Source organism: Malaya genurostris, chromosome 2 (assembly GCF_030247185.1).
Source record: "Malaya genurostris strain Urasoe2022 chromosome 2, Malgen_1.1, whole genome shotgun sequence".
Classification (NCBI taxonomy): Eukaryota; Metazoa; Arthropoda; class Insecta; order Diptera; family Culicidae; genus Malaya; species Malaya genurostris.
In genome coordinates, this window is record NC_080571.1 from 27,216,951 (window position 1) to 27,240,061 (window position 23,111).

Below are 23,111 nucleotides of genomic sequence, written 5' to 3' on the forward strand. Positions count from 1 at the left end.
TTCTAAACATGGATTCTGGATATGGATTCTGAACAAGGATTCTGAACCATAATTCTAGACTTGGCTCCGCATGCTAGGACTGAGTTCTGAATTTGGTTCTGGACCTGGATTTTGATTCTGAACTTGGATGCATAACCTGAATTTTGAGCCTGCAATCTACATGAATATGGATATGAAAAACAGAGCCTTGGTATTACATTCCTGTAGTGGAATTTGACCTTCTGTTTCAACAGACTTCACAGCCGATTCAGAGTGTACTGAATCATTGCATGGCTGGTGCTACGATTCTACTGACACTACGAATCCTTCTAGGTCGGGGCTCGAACATACGACAACTGGTTTGTAAGACCAGTGCCCTATGCATTGAACCGCCAACCCGGGATGGATATGAACTCTGGGCCGAAACTCTGCCTATAAATGCTGATTCTAGACTTGCATTCTAGATCTGAATTGGGGAACTGGCTTCTGGATCTAAACTCTGTACCTGAACTCTGGACCTTGAAACCAATTCTGGGCCTGAGTTCTGGATCTGAATTTTGAGACGGGATTTTGGACTTGGACTCATGACCTGAGCTTCGCAACTGAATCTTGATTTTGGACTAGTTTTTCAATCAGATTCTGGACTTGGTTTCTGGGACTTGAATCCTGGATCTGCAACTGAATTTTGGTAATGGATTTTGAACTTGAAAATATTGACTTTAAACTTAGGTTCAGGGTCAGAATTTCAGACCTGGAGATCAGAATTGTGGTCAAGTTCTAGACCAGGATCCGAAATCTGATACTGAATTTAGGACATGGGTTCTGGACAAGAATTCTGGACCAGAATTCTAGGCGTGGCTCTAGATACTGAAACTAAATTCCGAATCTGTGCCTGGTCTTGGATTTTGATCCCGAATTTTGAACTATTTGGATTTGCATTCAGGAATTGGATTCTGGATTTGAATTCGGTATCTGGATGCAGAACTGGAATTGTGGATTTTGGATGAACTCCTCTGACTATAGCTCCCTACCGCATCGGGTGAGAAACGATAGAATATGCTGCAATTTTAGTTCTCCATACACAGACTCAACCATGTTTGGGGAACCAAAAACCCGGATACGTAGTTGAGGGACTGTTACATATCAGATGATATGAAGTACCGTAATCGCATTCACACAAATCTCACGAATAATAATCAGCAGTTTGCAATGTCCAGTCAGAGCTCTGATCAGAATACTGCAATGATGTTCAGTTGCTGGCATGTTTGAATGCAGCTCAAGAAAAACTTTTCACTTTTCCCACTTTAGTTCCGAAACCGAAGGTCGGATCCGAATGAAATGTTCTAGAATTTTTTAAAAAACTACAAGATTTTGCTTCGGAGTGTTAGTTTGGGAAATTTTCTTCCAGAATTTTCACATATTAGTCTGTAACTCCGGAATCAGAAGTCGGATCCCGAATGAAATTCAATAGCAGGCTATGGGACCAAAATACCGTTCATCTGAATGAAGTTTTTGAAAATCGGTTTAGCCATCTCGGAGTGCACCGTTAATGTATTTTTGCAATTCTGCCAGAACCGATCTCCGCCGTATTTCGATTTTAACTGTATTACTAATGCAACAAACGCATGTAGTGATTTCACAATCGCTGTTTAATTGCTTTAAGGTCACTTAAGGTACTCGGTCTGGCTGTCTGTTTGTCTGTCCAGTGCGGCGTGATAATTTGTTTGCGCTCTCTTAACTCGTAATGAAGTAATAAACCGTAGCAAAGCCGATCAACCGATGGATGTCATATTCCAGTACAACTAGCACAATTGTTATTGTTTCAAGATCGCTGGGACCCGATAGTCAACCGCCATTGGATTGCGATTGCGATCGGTGGCGGTGGGCACACACGCGAACATCGACCGCAACTTAATTCAATATCGTCAACGCGGCGATGCGTGCAGTTCGATCGCGTTTGCCGCAACCGTACAGTACAAGAATGATTGCCGCCATCGCGCATAAATGTGCTTGTAGGCTAAGCAAAGCAGGCGGCACCCGGCATTGGCATACAGCACCGTAGTAGCATAGCAGTCAGAGCCTTCTACGTGTGCGCATACGGCAGATGCGTGCGACGCGCCGCAGCCCACTCTCTGGGTTGGATGTGTGTTCAGCCGTCATAATTGATGGCTTGTAATTGCGCCGCCGCGCGCGAGCACCGAATTGCGAGAATCCGACGCCACGAACATGTACCACCTTCTGGTAGCTTCCAACAGCAAAACAGCTAGCAAGGCAAGGGTGCCGAGGGAGACCGATACCGCTGCTTACGGGTCTTACATTTGACGCGGCGCAATTGGAGCAGAAAGTTGACATCGCAGTAGCCTCAGCGATTTCCAATTTTCAAATTCTTGAGACGGTTTTGCCGTCACCGCGTCAGTGCTGGGAAAACTCCCAGACTAATCAACGCCGGATTCTCCGGGAAAAAAAGCGTTAAGAATCCGGGATGGTTTTTTTTTACTGCGACATAAACGCTACCCACTTCCGCTTATTGACGCTCGCCGTCGGTGGGAAGATTCCCGGGCTGACCGAAAAACGTCTACGACTCATTTGAATACGCAGCAAATCGGACCAAGTTCCCGATGTTATCGGCGGAACTTATCTCGACACATAAATGCCATCGCAACCAAGTCATTAAACGGACGACCGTAACAAAGTAGTCGCCAGGCAACAGTGTCAGTGTGTGTGTCGATGGCAACTCGTCTTCGTACCGTCATTGTCATTCCGCGTACGCAAATAGCAGAAACACAATAGAGTTTCCTCAGAATCGGAAAAATGAAAATATTTTAATTTGCATTTCTCGAAAAGTAACAAAAAACAAAAACGAAACAGCGGTGACTCTGTTTGCTTACATCGTGATGAATCAAAAACTCTGCAGCCGATGGAAAAGACAAGGACGGGCGGTTGGGGGAGGGACACTCACCGTAAAAGTCGAGTAATTAAATCTAATTTTATCACCAACCACAGCCAAGCCAGTGACCACCCGGCAGCAGTTCGAGAGAGAGAGAGAGAGAGAGAGAGAGAGAGAGAGAGAGAGAGAGAGAGAGAGAGAGCAAGAGCAGTAAGTAGCCCCGGGAGGGGGGGGAGGGGGTGGAAATTGGTTCCGGCGAGTGGCACAAAAACAAAAGACATCCAATCCGGCTGGCAAGTACAAGCAAGTAACCAAGTAAGTGACTCTCGACGAATAAGGCGGCAATAAAAGTGAAGCACTTTAAGATCGCGCCGAGAGAAGAGTGGATGTAATACGGCGGCAGGTACATCGAGTTAAGTGTGTACAGTTGCTCCACCAGGAAGGTGCTGTTTTGTGTGGGTGACGCCCGGCTAGTGAATGGCCACCAAATGCCGCATGCCGCCGGTGGACTGGGTGGTGAAATGTCCAAATGCCATCGCGATGTCCATCAACCGAAGCGGTTGAGGTTTTTTTTTTTCTATTTTAGTAGAGTGAAGTAGTAAAGCTTTACTTTCCATTTATCGGTTTCGAAAGAACCGTGCTGTTCGTTTGAGTGGCATTTTTCAATGCCTAATGTTCCAGGAAACGTAAGGCAATATTATATTTACAGAAAATTACCTTATTTCTCAATTTTAGTTCTTCAAACAAAAAAAATCAGAATTTTCGATTTGGTAACAATTTTGAAACAAATTCAAAATTGTATTACAGGAGGTTTGAGAACATTTTTTTTTGATATTTTTGAGACCTTTTCTAGATAACTTAAAGAAAGGTTCAACAAAATTTAGAAAATTTTTTGAGTTAATTTTGACTTGATACAATTTTTAGTTATTTTCGAGTTATTTTGTTACACAATTTGGGTGCTATTTTCCAACAGTTTTGGTACAAATTTGAACCAGTCTTGCGACCATTTCTAAACAATTGTCTACCTTCTTGTTCAATAAAGTTACGGAAGTTTAGAAAGTTGTCACCTTAAAAAAGGCATTTCAAGACAATATGAAATAATTTTGATGCAACTTTGAAGCACTTTGGTGACTTTTTTGAAACCATCTTTATACCATTCTCGCTGTCTAAAGTATCCTTCTGCATGCATCGTAAATATAATTATCTCGAGCTTCGAAAGAGTGTCCCTCTTCTTTTTTTAATTAGCAGTTCTACCCGCCTTGATGGTTTTGAATCACCAACCACTTTGCTTTCGGTTGGTTTTTTTGGTAGCTCCTCCTAAAGCGTTCAACATATTGCTTAACTGGGACCATTTTTGTTGTTGGAAATCTTTGCCTCGTAAAGACTGAAATCGGAATCTATATATCTAAAAATATCTAAATTTTCAGCCCTGTTGTCAACCAAATGCTTCTTTTGCTTCATGGACAGTAGAGATGGTTCGGGTTAAAAAAGTGGGCGGGTAATGCCAGAGACATAACTGGATGACTTGAATACGAAACACCCGTTTCTTCACACTTATGAAAATCCAGAATCGTTCTCATAAGTTGATATTTTGTTTGAATTTCATTTTTTTACTTCCAGAATTGTGTCGGAGCACTTATACTAATTCACGACAAACTTATTCTTACACACAACATAGTAAGCATTTTTCCAAACCCGAGCTCGACCCACACTCAATAAAAAAATTTAAAAATCTTTACCCGTACCTGATCCGAACCCGAAAAAAGTTCTGAAACCCGAAAAAAACCCGAGACACGACCAATACCCGTCGGGTTCGGGTTGGATTTTGGGTACAAATACCCGAAACTGGACCATCTTTACTGCAGAAGTACAGTAACAGCAATGGAACGGAAGAAAATATCGAAAAGTTCTTTGAAAGTTATTATTCAGAATTTACTGGTACAAAATGTAAACCAGAATGAGTAAAAGGTGTCAATTTGTACATTTCATTCCTACATAGTAGGTACCGCGAGAATGCAATGGCGCTCAATGTGTCATAACCGTCGTCCGGGCATGAGAAAGACAAACAAGCGTCACAAGTTCTCCTCTTTGATACTCGTTGAAACCAAACATTTTAGAAACCTATAATTTTTAGATTATAAATAAATTGCTGAACATATTTTCGATTGTATAGAGAAGAAGTTATGTTGCTGCCATAAATATAATAAGAGATAATCACGATAAAGTTCTACCCATACTTGTCCCAAGTAGCAATTAAAACTTGTTAAAATTGGCATGTTTCACAATAGCTACAGAACGGTTATTCATGTCAGATATGTTTGACAAATGATTTTACATGTTTTATCAACAAATGTGAAAATCATTCATATTACTGCTTGTGAAACCAAGTCAAAAACCTAAACGGATTAAGTTCCACATCGGTTTATTTAACTGATTCTATAATAAGTTTATTTGAGCAGTTTCATTTTCGGTTTCTACTTAACAAATATGATTGATATGAAACATATCAAACAAGAAACTTGTTGCACATCATACAAGCAAACTGCGCTTTTTCAATCGCACAATCGTTGCGAGAAGAGTGAAGAAAAACAATGCTAGAACAATGTTTGCTACTTAGGGTACAGAGTGAATTCTGAAAAGGCGCCCGATATGAAAGTAAGTTGGAGTCACGACAGAATTTGGTCGGGTCTCGGATATTTCAATATATTCTTTTGAGTCAGGTTCGGATTTTGAAGAGAAATTGTTCTCGGGTTGGAGTCGGATACTGGGAAAAGTTTTTTTTTACTTTCGCTCAGGTTCGGGTTTGAAAATTGCTTACCCGTCCATCTCTAATGGACATTTATTTTTTGAGTCAGCAAACAGCAGAGAATCGATTTTTTTTCTGAAAAATCAACCATATTATCTAGGGTAAGGGCTCCCTATTTCATCTCAGCTCCAATATCCATCTCATTCCTTCATCTCATAATTTTGAACATTAATCATACCTTTCAACGTACCTGAACAAAACTGTGGAACGATTTAAAACATTTATTCAAGGTTTTGCCACACTTTCCAATTGAAAAAAATAGTTTAAAAACCTTCATCGACTGCTTTTTTCAATTAAAATAAACTCAATTTTTGATTTAGGAACCACTTTCGTCTCAAGTTTTACAATTCATCATGTTTCTAAATATTTACTAATCGGCTCGTCTCAAAACATGATCACTATTCCACATAATTACACCACTATTCAATGTTGGAATATCCTTATAGTTAGTACTGTTCATTTTCCACTTGTTTAATCAACGATTGAAGACTTCTTAAATTACCTGATAAGCAATAAAATCAATAAAAAATATGAGATGAAAAATTGCACTTAATTCACTTGATTGCGCTTTGTTTTCATCTCATTTCGTATCGCAAGGTTGCCAAGTTTATAAAAATACTTTTTTCTTCTTTAAATTATCATCAACAAGTATTTTTTGGTATCCATGACATTAGTTTAATTATATCATTGATATTTATATACAAATAATACTGTTTCGGATTCTAATATTACTAAATAGAGCGTGTTAAATACTAATCAAATAACCATTGTGGCAAATCTAGTTGCACTGGTTTCATTCCGATATATGTCAATATAACGCTGTTGAGTGTGTGCGTTTTATCGGTTGTGCACAGAGATGCCAGATATTTTCATAGAAAATCTGCCTTTCTTATATATATATATATATATATATATATATATATATATATATATATATATATATATATATATATATATATATATATATATATATATATATATATATATATATATATATATATATATATATATATATATATATATATATATATATATATATATATCGGTTAATTTTTCAATAAGGCGTATAAGCAAGTGACAGTTTCTCTTTGTTTACTTTCTCTTCTATTAATTACCAAGCGGTGTCCACGTGTATCACTCAACTCTTTGCATGAAATGATACCCGAAACTTTCGACTTTCAAACAGAATAGTGAAAGAATAGTCAAAGAAAATCTTTTTAATCACATCACAATAATCGAAAGTGAGAATGATTAAAAGGAAACTGTCACTTGCTTATACGCCCTAATGAGAAATCAACCGATATATATATATATATATATATATATATATATATATATATATATATATATATATATATATATATATATATATATATATATATATATATATATATATATATATATATATATATATATATATATATATATATATATATACATATTAAAAAAATTAAATTTTCTATAACAAAATGATGTTCAATTATTATTCTTTATGTCTCCCTAAGTCGTTGCCGCGCTCAAAAGAATATGCAATAACAATTGAATTCTATATATTCATCTCTCATCTAGTTTAAAAATGTTTCATGATGCCATGACTTCCATGAATATCAGTTCAAATTGGTTTAAAATTAAAATATAAATGTATTTCCATTTTAGTATGAGATTTGTCCGTTGATTAATAAACTTTTGTATCATCATTGCAATCAAATACTAATAGATGCTCAAACAGAAAAATATAATTTGAATCTGAACCTGTACAAATCTGCATTGAATTTAGGTAATCTGTATTAAATCAGTATACGAAAACAAAACTCTTCAGAATACAGATAAATCTGTATAAATGGCATCTCTGATTCTGCATTTTGTTTTTTGAAGGCTAATCCTATGAAGTGTCATTCTGGAACGATACATTAAACATCTTATTTACTGTTCGCACTAACTGTCACATTTTCGTACTGCGTTTCGGAACGATTAAAATTCAACAATAGAAGAAAAAAGAATTGTTTATGCTTTCTCAAATATGGATAAAATTAGTGCACGTAAGTAGCAATCATCATTCATAATATCTTATATTTTAGGCACCAAAGCAACATGCAGTGAAGTTTTCAATACGAATAAAGAACAGAGTGAGTGAGGAAGAATTTATCAGTTGAATGTAACTTCTGATCGGCGGTACAACGGCAACATGAATTCACAGCACGGTGGTTCGTCGAAGAAGAAATATATCTGTGCCTTACATGTTCATACATCAGCTGCTAGTATCATCCAGCAACAAGCCTAGTATGCCTCTCGGAAGACATCGATTAGTGCATAACTTTCATTGTCATTCAAAACTTCAGTTTAGTTCAGTGCTGGCAAAGCTCCATGTACGGACGCTAATAATCTTCCCCAAGTTTAGTATAATTACCTACCTATTACAAGCTCGTATTTACACTTTTCCGGTACCGTTATGTGGTATCCTTGCAAGGAGCTATGCCAGCATTGAACCGGATCGGTACGAAAAGACATTTCCTTCTCCGTTCCGTTTAACTTAATTTTTGATGTGCAGATAACGGTTGAAACGAATAAGTGAAAAAATATGATTCATCTCATGCAGCATAAGAGATTTGAATCGGTCGACGAGACCGGAAATAATATTTCTGTAGCTTACATAGGTACCAAATTCAATTTTCTTACGATAAATCGTATCCATACAGTGAAGTAAATTTGAAACCTAATATCAAATCGATGACATTTCAATGACGAATTCATATTGATTTAATATTAAAGTGTATTTCACTCATCAATATAACAATGTAGATGAATCGCATTTCATAGACATTCGGGCGTAGTTGGACGCTCTGCATTCGATTTTCAGAGTTATTGCAATATGTAGAAATAATTGTTTATTTTTTTTTCTATAGTTGATTCGAATGATTCTGCTGTTGTGCTCCGAGAGAATGAGAGTAAACAGAAGCAATCCAAGCCGCGCAAGCATATAAAATCGTACACTGAAAATTATCTTCAGAAGATGCTTGACAACGTACGAACTGGTACAATGTCGATGTACCATGTCGACAAATACTATGGAATTCCTCGGGCTACTCTGCAATATCGTCTAAGTGATTCGTTCCAAAAACCATCAAAAGGTCGTAATACGGTACTGACGCAAGATGAAGAAGATAGCATTGTTACGTGGTTAGAAACGATGCAAAAAAAAAGGCTTTCCAATAACGCGAAACGGGTTGAAAGTCAAAGTGGCAGCTTTTTTGCGAGTTACAAAAAAAAAGAATCCTTTTCGTAATAACGTTCCAGGTAATTTTATTCTTTTTACTCTGATATGCTTTTCATATGCTAGTCTGACGTTGCATAATACTTTTCTAAACCTATTGAAAAGTACATACAAAGAAATTCAATAATTTGTTATGTTTTTACATGGGAAAAAAATATAATTCAAGTTTGTGTTATATAAACTTAAAAGATGTGCGGAATCAAATTTCACAACAAGAAAATAATTAGCCAAAAACATATAGCCCATATTTTTTTTTAATTGAAAAGAATATAAATCCAAACATGAACTAATTGATTTGAACTAACAAAAGAAACTGAAATAATATTGGAACGCATTTTCAGGTCGAAAATGGGTAGAAGGTTTCATGAACCGGCATCCGCAGTTAACGTTTAGGACACCGGAAGCAGTGACTTCAGCCAGTGCGAAGGTCTCCGAAAAAGATATTCGGAAATGGTTCAAAACTGTAGAAGAGTACTTAATCGAAAACGACCTGTCTGACGCTTTGAAAGATCCAGCACGTATACTTAATGGCGATGAAACAGGGTTCGCATTAAATTCTTTGTCCAAGAAAGTTTTGGCTACAAAGGGTTCTAGGAATGTCTCAGCAGTAGATACAGCAAATGGAAAACAAAACATAACAGTTCTTTTTTCTTTCGCGGCCGATGGAACTATTATACCACCAGATGTTATACTACCGTACAAACGCTTAAGTCGAGAAATAGTTTCTTCTTTTCCACCTGAGTGGGGACTGGGAACCTCTGATTCAGGTTGGATGAATTCCACGAATTTCACTCTTTATATAAAGAAAATTTTGTATCCTACTTTACTTAAAAAGGGAGTCAAATTTCCGGTGTTATTTTTCGTGGATGGGCATAAATCTCATACAGCCTTAGAGGCAGCAGATGTTTGCTCAAAACTAGGAATAGTTCTTATTGCTCTCTATCCCAACGCCACAAGGATAATTCAACCGGCAGATGTGTCTATATTCCGGCCACTGAAAAACAGCTGGGAAACGATAATTGACTCGTGGAAAACAGAACAATCTTCCGAGCGAGTAACGATACCCTTATTTGGAAAATTGTTGCGAGAAGCAATGGAACGATCGCTTAAGAAATCAACAATCACTAATGCATTTCGTGCTTGTGGTTTATTTCCGTTCGATCCGAATGCTGTGGATTATACAAAATGTATTGCTAAAGCAGTTCATCCAATCTCAGAATTGATAACAGGGGGTCAAGTTGTAACTGATCTAACTGATAAAAATCAAATGACTCTGGTACCTAGTTCAACAATCAAAGAAGCCATTGAAATGATTGGAGAAGAAAGAATAGAACATTACAAAACTTCCGTTTTTTCCGGTTTATCCGCGGAAGAAAAAATAATATCATTTATTTACAATAAAATTTTAACTGCTGGACAAATCAACATTGATGCTTCCGAGGAAGCGTTTGTTGAACCCGAAGTCATGATTCAAGAGGAGGATGAGAGTTGTAATGCTTTGGAGCAGAATTTTACGTCCGATATTGTAATGCCCCTAGAGTTGAGAGAACAGAGTTTTTCCGGGGAGGATAGACCAATTATCATTGATGATATGGATGAAGCAATAGTACATGAACCTCTGATTGTGCTTCAAGAAGGTGCAGAATTAGATGATGTCTGGGCACAAAATTTTTCATCTGATACTGCAACAGTATTTCATACATCGACGAATTGGAAATTTGATGACGATTTCAAGAAAGCAGTTACAGTACCAATGGTCGTAGATAATTTTCAATTTCAGACTCTGGACATGGCTCAGGAATCCGGTAAGAAGAACAACTTTTTCTATGGCAATAAACTTAATATCAGTTCTGATTTTGATACAGCAATTGAAGAGCCAATGGTTGTGATAGAGGAAAGAGTAGCATTTCCAGATGACTCCTCGGATTTGTCGTCTGATCCAAGAAACTGTAATCTTTTCCGTGCTATGAGTACAACATCTTCAGGGTCGAATATGTTAATGTCTAATAATGGTGAGTTATTCTTTGACATCGCTCAGCGCTACACACACACACACACACACACACACATATATATATATATATATATATATATATATATATATATATATATATATATATATATATATATATATATATATATATATATATATATATATATATATATATATATATATATATATATATATATATATATATATATATATTTGTTTTATTTATTCAAATGCAGATGTTGGACCATGTGATGTATTGACCGATATTACAAACATTCCCAATTCAAATCCTATTCAATCATTGAGTGCTTCAAAGTTTTTCGTTGCTCCCCCAACTCCAAAGCGAAATCCGCAACATAGACGTTATAGGCAAAAATCTTATGCTATTTTGACAGCCGGAGAGAGGATGAAGGAGCTTACCGCAAAAGCGTTTGAAAATGCTGAAGCAATAAAAATCAAACAAATGAAATCAGAGCTGCGTGAGCAAAAAAAATTGAAAAAAAGCTGCAGCAGCTGCTCGAGCACAGAATAGAGAAGCGCAAAAAAAAAACTGAAAGAAATGGGAAACCAAAAGAAAAACAAAATTTCGGAGAAGAAATTATTAAATTAAAGTTGATAAATAAATAAAAATATTTGGTTCTATCGAATCTAACTGTAGTTTGATGTAGTTATTGAAAACTAATCAATTTGCCCATTGTTTGGAATGTTTTGTGATGATAAGTTTGGAAAACATCCTGGAAGTTCTACCGATTGAAATACTCTAAATTTGGTGAAAGTACTCGGCCCAAGTTTAGTGACACTTTCTGAGTTGTTCCCATGTTATGCTGAAAAATTCAAAAACATATTCTCGTAAAAATATCGATTTTTGCCAAATTAGTAATGTTCTGCCTCAAACTCCCTGTTATGATCATTTAATACAACTCCTCCGCCTTGAAATACCCTTATGACAACCTTAGAACATGTACTTGTGCCATGTTTAGTACTGATGTTTTGAGTCGTTTCGGACTTATATTGGATCATATAAATAATTTGACCTTTGACCGCCTTGTTAGGGACACGTATTTCATTCACTCCGTCTACAATTCTTCAGCCTAAATATTAACAATTCCTTTTTTTAAAATTTATCATATTAACTTTACAACACAATTTGTTATGTAGAAGAAAACGTAAACGACCCAACAATTTTTTAACGTCGAAATAATTCCAAACTGGTTCTAAAAGTATCGTGTGTTATCTTATAGTTTTCATCAGGCCCTTTTTCAGAAAAATTCTGAAATTTTCAACCTGAGAGTGTAATAGTGTAATGTTTTGTTTTGATTGCTGTCGCCATTGCTAATTAATAAGATGAATAAAGGACCAACGATAGGATGAATAAAAATCCATTGAGATGGAATTAGGAGCAGAGTAGTGAACAAATAATAATTGTTTTTTGCTGTTTTATGATCATTTTTAAAATTTTCAAGGAATGTGAATCAAATCTCAATGTGGAGCAAGGTGAATTATGCAGAAATATGATAAAATCATAGTAATTTTAGTGGCTAAGTCAGGTAATTTAGGTAAAGTCCTTACAAATGAGATGAAATAGGGAGCCCTTACCCTATTTACGCTGAGGAAGTGACCAATCTTCACATTTTGTGGTAGATTAGAACTTTTCCGGGTTAACCGCCGTATTCGAACTGGATCCGAATGTTCACAAAACGAACTTGTCAACACAATGCACAGATAAAAATATTTTGTGAATTTACATTTATTTTCATGCACATAATTAGAGCAGGTAATTGAATGGAAAGTTACATTACAAAACTAAGCGATTTGTAAATATACAGCCTTGTTCGATGAAAAAGTAAATGCATTTCAATGTAATTTTACATCAATCATGGTTTTAAATCAGATTTTCGTTTCAACTGATGTCTGTTTAATAGTTCGATTGGTTTACATGTCGTGTAAGTTTCATCTTTTCTTTCTGTGTGGCAATCGCTGCACAGTAGTCCGGATCGGCTATTTGGGGTGGCAAAAATGATCAGTATCGAAAAAGCCTTCTTTGAATTTGGACGGCATTAAACGGTGACTCTTATTATCTGGGTCAACCGAAATTTCCCTTCTCGTGTTTGGTGTCTTTCAACATTTTTTAGGGCTAATTAAAACCGTTTTTTCGTGACTGATGCATTCCGATAGCGCTTTTAGAACTGAAGTTGTTGGAAAAACTAGTTCAAAAACCTTTAATTTTAATACTATGCGATTTTATTAAATATATTATCACTCGAAACTTTTAATAATTTTGGTTAAAATTTATGCGATTTAATTTATAACACATGAAAGATTTGCCATTTTTGGATTATACTCATTTGAATAACTTTGAAAGTCTTTAATGTACGCATAGTCTGCTTGTAAATGTGATTCAATTGAGGCTGTTAATTGTTTGTTATAACAGATCGGCTGAAAAGTTCGTATCGTTTCTATGAGAGGGCGCCACTAGAATTAAATCCATACCATTTTCAGTTAGTACCAACCTTCAAAAGATACGTGTATAAATTTGACAGCTGTCTGATTATTAGTTTGTGAGATATTGCATTTTGAGTGAAGCTACTTTTGTTATTGTGAAAAAAATGGAAAAAAAGGAATTTCGTGTGTTGATGAAACACTACTTTTTGATGAAAAAAAGTGCCGCCGATACCAAAAAATGGCTTGATGAGTGTTATCCAGACTCTGCACCGGGCGAAGCAACAATTCGTAAGTGGTTTGCAAAATTTCGTACTGGTCATATGAGCACCGAAGACGATGAACGCAGTGGACGTCCAAAAGAGGCTGTTACCGATGAAAACGTGACAAAAATCCACAAAATGATTTTCAATGACCGTAAAGTGAAGTTGATCGAGATAGCTGACACCCTAAAGATATCAAAGGAACGTGTTGGACATATTATTCACGAATATATGGATATGAGAAAGCTTTGTGCAAAATGTTTGCCGCGTGAGCTTACAATCGATCAAAAACAACAATGAATTGATGATTCTGAGCAGTGTTTGGAGCTGTTATATCGAAATAAAACCGATTTTTTTCGTCGATATATAAGAATGGACGAAACATGGCTCCATCACTTCACTCCGGAGTCCAATCGACAGTCAGCTTAGTGGACTGCACGCGATGAACCGACCCAAAGCGTGGAAAGACTCAAAAATCGGCCAGTAAGGTTATGGCGTCTGTATTTTGGGATTCGCATGGTATAATTTTCATCGACTACCTTGAAAAGGGAAAAACCATCAACAGTGACTATTATTAGAGCGTTTGAAGGACGAAATTTCAAAAAAACGGCCTCATTTGAAGAAGAAAAAAGTTTTGTTTCATCAAGACAATGCACCGTGTCACAAGTCGATGAAAACCATGCTGAAATTGAACGAATTGGGCTTCGAATTGCTTCCTCATCCACCGTATTCTCCAGATTTGGCCCCCAGTGATTTTTTCCTGTTCTCAGACCTCAAGAGAATGCTCGCTGGTAAAAAATTTAGAAGCAATGTAGAAGTAATCGCTGAAACTGAGGCCTATTTTGAGGCAAAGGACAAATCGTACTACAAAAATGGTATCGAAAAGTTGGAAGATCGCTATAATCGCTGTATCGCCTCTGATGGCAATTATGTTGAATAATAAAAACGAATTTTGGCAAAAAAATGTGTGTTTCTATTAAACGATACGAACTTTTCAGCCGAACTGTTAATCTTGTTTTTGCCTTTCTCATATAGAAAGGCTATGCAATTACTATGAAAACCGACTTTTTAACCGTGGCCCGTAGGTCCGAATGTCATATACCCAGCTTCACGAACTGAGCAAATGTCCGTGTGTCTGTGTCTGTGTGTGTGTGTGTGTGTGTGTGTGTGTGTGTAAAAAATATGCACTCACTTTTTCAGAGACGGCTGAACCGATTTTCACAACCTAAGATTCAAATAAAAATATGGTTCCATAGCCTGCTATTGAATTTCGTTTAGATCCGACTTCTGGTTCCGGAGTTACATGGTAATATGCGAAAAATTAGAGAAAAAGTGTGCACTCAATTTTCTTTGAAACGGCTTAACCGATTTTCACATACAAAATTAAAGGTCTTATAAAGGGTGATTTTTTAAGAGCTTGAGAACTTTTTTAAACAATAAAACGCATAAAATTTGCAAAATCTCATCGGTTCTTTATTTTAAACGTTAGATTGGTACATGACATTTACTTTTTGAAGATAATTTCATTTAAATGTTGACCGCGGCTGCGTCTTAGGTGGTCCATTCGGAAAGTCCAATTTTGGGCAACTTTTTCGAGCATCTCGGCCGGAATAGCCCGAATTTCTTCGGAAATGTTGTCTTCCAAAGCTGGAATAGTTACTGGCTTATTTCTGTAGACTTTAGACTTGACGTAGCCCCACAAAAAATAGTCTAAAGGCGTCAAATCGCATGATCTTGGTGGCCAACTTACCGGTCCATTTCTTGAGATGAATTGTTCTCCGAAGTTTTCCCTCAAAATGGCCATAGAATCGCGAGCTGTGTGGCATGTAGCGCCATCTTGTTGAAACCACATGTCTACCAAGTTCAGTTCTTCCATTTTTGGCAACAAAAAGTTTGTTAGCTTCGAACGATAGCGATCGCCATTCACTGTAACGTTGCGTCCAACAGCATCTTTGAAAAAATACGGTCCAATGATTCCACCAGCGTATAAACCACACCAAACAGTGCATTTTTCGGGATGCATGGGCAGTTCTTGAACGGCTTCTGGTTGCTCTTCACTCCAAATGCGGCAATTTTGCTTATTTACGTAGCCATTCAACCAGAAATGAGCCTCATAGCTGAACAAAATTTGTCGATAAAAAAGCGGATTTTCCGAATGGACCACCTAAGACGCAGCCGCGGTCAACATTTAAATGAAATTATCTTCAAAAAGTAAATGTCATGTACCAATCTAACGTTTAAAATAAAGAACCGATGAGATTTTGCAAATTTTATGCGTTTTATTGTTTAAAAAAGTTCTCAAGCTCTTAAAAAATCACCCTTTAGTTTTCTAAAAATTGCTGTAACATTTTATCCGGATCCGACTCCCGGTTCCGGAACTAAAGCGTGATAAGTGAAGAATTACCAATTTCATCAGTATTTTTTCGCGAACGATTATCAACAACGGGTACAAATCCCCTAAAACGACATCACTGGTCCCCCCCTTTTCCTGTTCCGGAAGCACCAAAAGTGGTGAAGAAAAACTCGAAATAGGAATTCACTTTGATTTCTTTGCGATGATTGAAACGATTTTCAAAAATGTTGACTTGAATTAAAGCTCATATTATCTTTAAAGCTACTGTAAAATTTCATCTGGATTTGACCTGGGGCTCCGCAGTTACAGTGGGATGAGTGTCAAAGTTTTCAAATCGCCATATTGAATGACAATATATACAACACCAGTACGTGGTGGTACGTGGTGGCAGTGCTGTAAAACTTCATTCAATTCAATTGAAACTGAATGTGAAACACATTGACGATCTATCGAATGCAGTAAACTTCACTCTCTGACACACACAATGTTTGCTGACGGCCCGAACGGGCAGCATTCAATTCATCACTCGTTTCTCTTCAATCGAGGCTCAGTTGAACCACCGTCAGTTGATCTCTTGAAATGTCAAAATATCTCTTTCAATAGAGTGAGAGCGGCCTTCAAATGAGGTTCTTGTAAACATTCGAATTGGTTCAAGATAATAGATGAAAGACAAACCAGATAGCTGAAATATCAATCACAGAATACACATAAATTAATTGTTTCCTCCTTAAGTTTTCATTTTTCATACTTTACTCCATTTATAATTCTATTCGTTCGAATTTGCTTACTACCAAGAGCGAAGGCGATGAAGCAGGTAGATTACTTGGCACTCGAGACTGAGCAAACAAAACTTCAAATGACTAGGTACGAATAATCAACTGACGATGAATGCCGGGAGCTTCACTTGAAAATGGCAGCAAAAGTCAAATTAGTAGAATTCGTAGAGATATGCTGACTGTCAGCGGCCATAAATTTCATTTTCATCCTTTATTATTCGATTGAAAATGAAATTTTACCGCACTGCGTGGTGGTACGGTGGAAGAAGAAGAAGACGCAAAACGTACGATGCGTGCTTTGTTCTATTTAGTACACGCTATAAAGAAAACGAAACGGTTACGGATGTCTGCTACTAGTGTGTGATATTGATAAAAGACGGTGCTGGCATTGAAATATTTTTTGGCTATTCTATGATAAGTGTGACCGAAAGAGTAGAAGAATGTGGTGGTGTCAAGCAAAGTCTTGGCATTACACATTCCTTCCGTGGAATTTGGCCTTTCTGTTTCAACAGACTTCGCAGCCGATTCTTAGCGTACAGAATCATTGCATGGCTAGTACTATGGATCCTACTGACACTAAGAATCCTTCCAGGTCGGGGCTCGAACATACGACAGCTGGCTTGTAAAGACCAGCGTCCTATGCATTGAACCGCCAACCCGGGACAATGACAATGGTAATAATAATATTATTGTTATATAATAATTATTATTGTTTGTTGGATTTCGTTTAATTGGTTTAATCGAAATAAAGCATGAGATAGTAAGTCTAGGTTTAATTAGGTTCAAAACTGTTCCAATTTGTAGGTCGTATTGGTTGCTAGCAAACAAACCAACTTCGGCTATTCCGGTCATCAGAATTCGGTTTCGGAAGAATTGGAAATGATGATTAAAAACTGCAAAACCGATCTCAATCAATTTTCTTTAAGATGGCCAAATAGAATTTCACAAACTTCGAAGGAAAAGTCTTACAGTTTCATACGGAATTCCTAAATTTGTTGTGAATAGTTCTTCCGTTTTCGGAAATACAGGGTAAACAGAATTCACAGAGTTTGTTAAATTTAGTTCGACCATTCAATTCGATCCTCTTTCTATTCAATGAACAGTTGTTTTTGCGAATTCCACTGTAATATTTATGATGTTATGAGTAGTATGAGAAAGGCATCATTACACCACTAGGAGGATTAAAACACGTTTTTCCAACAGGAAACAACAGCTCTGTGGATAATTTTGTATTAACAGCATTCTTAAAAATAAAATGCAGCACATCAGTTATGTGGATAAATTTTATTTAGAAATCATAGCTGCTGCGTCCTTCGCCATTGTGATAAATGAGGTGTTTTGATTGGGTCATGAACTCACAGGAGTAACAACATACGTGTTGCGAGTGCGTCTTAGTCCTACGGGTTTCTTCTGCCATTTTTGCCTTTCTTTATAGAAAGGTATTAGAATTGCTGGAAAAAACGACTATCCAACGGAGCCTCGGAGACCCATAGTGTTATGTACCATTCGACTCAGTTCGACGAAATCGGCAAATGCCTGTGTGTGCACTTTTCGTAGATATTTTTACCGCTCAATTTTCTCAGACATGGCTGAACCGATTTTAACAAACTTAGGTCCGTTTGACAGCTACTGTCGGACCATTGATCAGGTTCGAAGATCAAATGGCTGTGACTTTTGGTTTTCGGAGATATAATGTTATAAGTGACGCAACCGACAAAACACGTCGTTTTTACCGCACTAATGTATATAAGGGTGCGAATATTTTGGTATTCTTTCTAATTTCGTAAAGCATTAGTATACAAAAGTTTAAGCACCTCGAAAAAAGTCCCCATGCAAAATTTGAGCTAAATCGGACATGGTTAAGGGGTGATAACCGGCGGTTAAGGTTTGAAAATTTTCGATCTAGAAAAATTACCATGTTACCATTACCATAGTACAAGAGATTTCCGAAATTGAAAAAAATTGTTTGATGTCAAACGTCTTAGATATGATACGTCAAGATTTAGTGTCATCTCGAAAAAAATTTTTTTTTTTAAATTTCAACTTTCTGGGGCTGCGAAATTTTGAGATATTTTCTAATTCCTAGAAAGTCGATTTCTTGAAAAAAAATTTTTTTTTTTTCGAGATGGCACTAAATCTCGACGTTTCATGCAATTCTAAGACTTTTAGCATCAAAAACAATTTTTCGATTTCGGCCATTTCATTTAACATTTCACCGCGTCGCTCCGGAACCGGTCGTCGATTTTGAATAAATGTCAATTGCATTCTATGAGACCATAAAACCTTTCATTTGAGTCTAAGTTCGCGAAAATCTACTCAGCCGTCTCAGAGAAAATCGAAAAGAATTCCGTTTTTGAGCTTTTGGCCATTATTTTCAACACCGGAAACTGGGAATCGGCATAAACTGAAATCGTTTTTTTTTGGCGAGTAACTAGCAAAAACTATAAACTGAAATAAATTCGGTCAAAATTAAGAAGAGTTTATCCGGTTTTCGCATTACCGCTTTGAATGACTGGTTCCTATTTCAAACACACTTGCCCCCTGTATTTCCGGAATTGGACACCTGGTCTTGATGAAATTTTTTGTTAACTTATGGGAACATAATGACGAATTTCGTGCTAAATCGTATTCAAAGTTGGCTGTACCTCCGCAAATTTTAACAAAACTGTACATGAAGACTTTGTCACGAAAAAAAATGACAAATCCTACAAAAAAGTGTTGTATGTTTTTACAAAATTAGTCAAGTTTTTGAAAAAAAAATCCGGAACGACTCCAACACTGCAAAAAATCGATTTAAAAAATTTAAAACAGACTTGAAAAAAAAACACATTTTTGATTTGGATGAAATTTTCTTACAAGATAGGAGATTATGTTTCCTACCTACAGTCAAAATTTCAATTTGAAGGAAAAAATGTTATTTGAAAGAAAAATTTTACTTGTCCGAACAATTTTTTTTTCCAGTGAAATTTTTATCAAAAATCCAAATCAAAATTGGGTTTTTTTTGCAAATCGGCTATACTTGATCGAAGTTGTTTTTTTCCAGTGTAGAAGCCGATGAGGATTTTTTTGAATTTTCTTTTTCAAAACTTTAAGTAATTTTGTAAAATCTACTGATACAAATACTTTTTTGTAGGATTTGTCATTTTTCGACTACAGCCATTTGATAAAAATTGGTAAAAAAAAACTTGAACTTCTTACCGTTGGTAATCAACGTACTCGACAAAAACGATTTTACTAAAGTGAGTTTAAAATATGTTTGTAATTCTTGTATTTATGTAACTGTTTGTACCTACTTTTTGACAATAAAAAAACACAACTTTACAGTTTCCCTTGAAAAAGGCCATCAAAAACAGCCGAAATGTCGGCAATTTGAGAAAAACAAAATATTCTAAATGGTTTTCTGTAGCAAAGTATTCAAGTAACGGGTGGCAACTAAATTTTGGAATTTCTTTCCTCAAGCTGTCAAAAAAAGACAAACATACTTGAAGAAGATCTAATTTATTGAAATTAAAGATACAATGTCTATTGTTGAAAAAAAATTAGTGAACCGTCATCGGATGTTCGGCGAAGCTTCCGTTTGATGTCGGAACAGGAGCGTTATACGGCCTTCATGTCAACTTTGCGAATGCATCTCTTGATTCTACCAATCAACTGTTTGCAATTCGTGGCTCTCCAGTTATTTTTGTACACCAAGGAGCTCAAAACCTCGAAGAAATCTTCGATTTGGAGACACTGAGGTAGATTTATCGGGTTGTGGTTTTTAGGGTACAATTGAGATCGAATGGGTATTCAGGAACGATTGTGTTTTTTGATGCAATGCGATGACGCTCTATCCGGCCAAAACACGTATTGTCCAACAGCATGATGTTTTTGAAAAAAAACGGGATCAAAACTTTCTACAAACATTCGTTCTGATACACATCTTGATTGATTGCCAACCCAGATGGCTTGAACCATGGTTTAGAAATACCTTTCTCGGAAATGACAATGTACAGCATCACTTTCTGTTCAAACTTATGTTTAAACCAGTGCTGTAGTTGCGGTTAGTCACAGTTAGTCAGTGACTAACCAGCTCATAAAACTTCAACTTCTCAGGAATCGAGAAAGTTTGTTGTTGGAAATTTTGATAATGACTCATTCAAGTAACCACGAAGGGTGCAAAAGCAAAAATACCTATTGAGATATCGAATCGTTATTTATTTATTATCTAAATAGATAACATCTTGTAAGGATAATTTTCAAGAGCGTCTTAGATTGATTCCAGGGCGCAGAATCAAGATATGCGAAATGAAAAGGGCGCTCATATAATTTATTCCAGGGCGCAGGGTGAAAGTATTTTAAAATACATCAAATTATCCAACTGAGTGCTCAAATCATTATTTATTTTCAAGTTAAATAAATACTATTTGTAAGGGTAATTTAAAAGGGCGCCTTAGAATTGATTCCAGGGCGCAGAATCACGATAGTAGAAGTGAGAAGGGCGCCCGAATAATTTATTTCAGGGCGCAGGGTGAAAGTATTTTTGAATACATCAAATAATTCTACAGAGGGCGTAAATCAGTAAATATTTTTATGCTGAATAAATAACATCTTGTAAGGATAATTTGAGAAGGCGCCTTAAGATTGATTCCAGGACGCAGAATCACGATAGGAGAAATGAAAAGGGCGCCCATATAATCCATTCCAGGGCGCAGGGTGAAAGTATTTTAAAATACATCAAATTATCAAACTGAGCGCTCAAATCATTATTTATTTTCAAGCTAAATAAATACTATTTGTAAGGATAATTTAAAAGGGCGCCTTAGGATTGATTCCAGGGCGCAGAATCACGATAGGAGAAATGATAAGAACGCCCATATAATTGCTCCTAGCGCGCAGGTTGATATTTTTTTAAATACAATAAATAATCCTAGTGAGGGCACAAATCATTATTTATTTTCAAGCAAAATAAATAATATTTTGTAGGTAAAATTTGAAGAGGTCGCCTTAGGAATGATTACAGGGCGCAGAATAACGATAAGAGAATTAAAAAAGGCTCCCATTTCAATAATTCTAGTGTGCAGGGTGGAAGTATTTTTAAACACATCAAATGATTCTACTGAGGGCGCAAATCATTATCTATTTTGAAACAAAAAAAATCTTGAAAGCCTAATATGGAAGAGCGCCTTAGGGATGATTCAAGGGCGCTCTTGAAATTAATTCCAGGGCGCATAGTGGAAGTATTTTTAAATACTTTATGTTATTCTACTGAGGGAGCAAATCATTGTTTATTTTCAAGCTAAATAAAAAACATAAGTACGGAGTGCCTGAAGATTGATATCAGGGTGCAAAACGATTTTTTTTCTCTACTTAATACTGTAAAGCTTTCAATAAATAAGTCAGCTTTGATCAGTGCTGCCTTAACAACAATTTTATAACATTTGTTATATTCAAACATAAAGTATACTAGCATTTGTAACTGTTTGTAATCTTCATCATTAACTTTTAATAGTTTTAAGTTGACTTTATTGAAAAATTGGACAGTAATGAAGTTTTGAGCATGAAATGATGAAGTTCACTAATTTTGAACGAGGTAAATTTTTATGAATACTGGCATCTTTGCTTCAAACTCGGTCTTGTTTAGTGAAGGTCGGTATAGTGGAATTAATTACCACATGAATTGAGCTGATGGCAATTTCATTAGTATTTTCTTCTTTCTTCTATGCATCTTAGATCAGACTTGACTGAGATTCTATCATTTAGATTGAATACCGACTCAATGCATAATTAGGTACTTCATCTTTCGATAACATGCACAAAAACATTAAATTCACTTGTGAAGAAGCAAATAACAGCAGACTTCTTAGACATTCTCATCACAAGGAAGACGGAAAACCTATCCTTTTTAATATATAGAAATCTAACCAATACAGAAAGTATCATACGAAAATAAGTTACACTTCTAATCATTCTCATCAGCTTAAAATGTTAGCTTTTCACCAGTTGATTCATTGAATGCTTAAACTAGCCCATGGAGAAAATGCGGTAAGAAACGAGAAAAAATACATTCTCGATATTGGAATGCTCAGTGGATATTCGGAGCCATCAATTCAAACAGTTTTTGATAAAAAGAAAAACTGTTGAAAAAAACAATCATTTACTACTTTAACCCAACTATCAAAACATTTAAAAAGAGTTTCAGTAAGTAAAATTAGATAAGATTTTTATTCCAAGTCAAAAATAACTGAATTTGTTCAGAAAATTATGAACTTACACGGAAACTAAACATAGCTGAAAGTTTAAAAACATATGTAAATATATTAACATTCCAAGTTACTATTTATTTATATGTAATTTAGCAAAAT

The 23,111-nt window shown here is 36.0% G+C and overlaps 1 protein-coding gene across 1 annotated transcript in view; it reads left to right on the forward strand.

The window, feature by feature from the left end:
- The window catches only part of LOC131427254 (uncharacterized), a 45,096-nt gene that overhangs the window by 15,255 nt on the left and 6,730 nt on the right, over positions 1-23,111 (forward strand). The window contains exons 3-5 of the mRNA XM_058590268.1: positions 9,326-10,748; positions 10,809-10,955; positions 11,173-11,415. Coding sequence (XP_058446251.1) covers positions 9,326-10,748; positions 10,809-10,955; positions 11,173-11,415 — 1,813 coding nt within the window. The remainder of the gene's footprint in view (positions 1-9,325; positions 10,749-10,808; positions 10,956-11,172; positions 11,416-23,111) is intronic.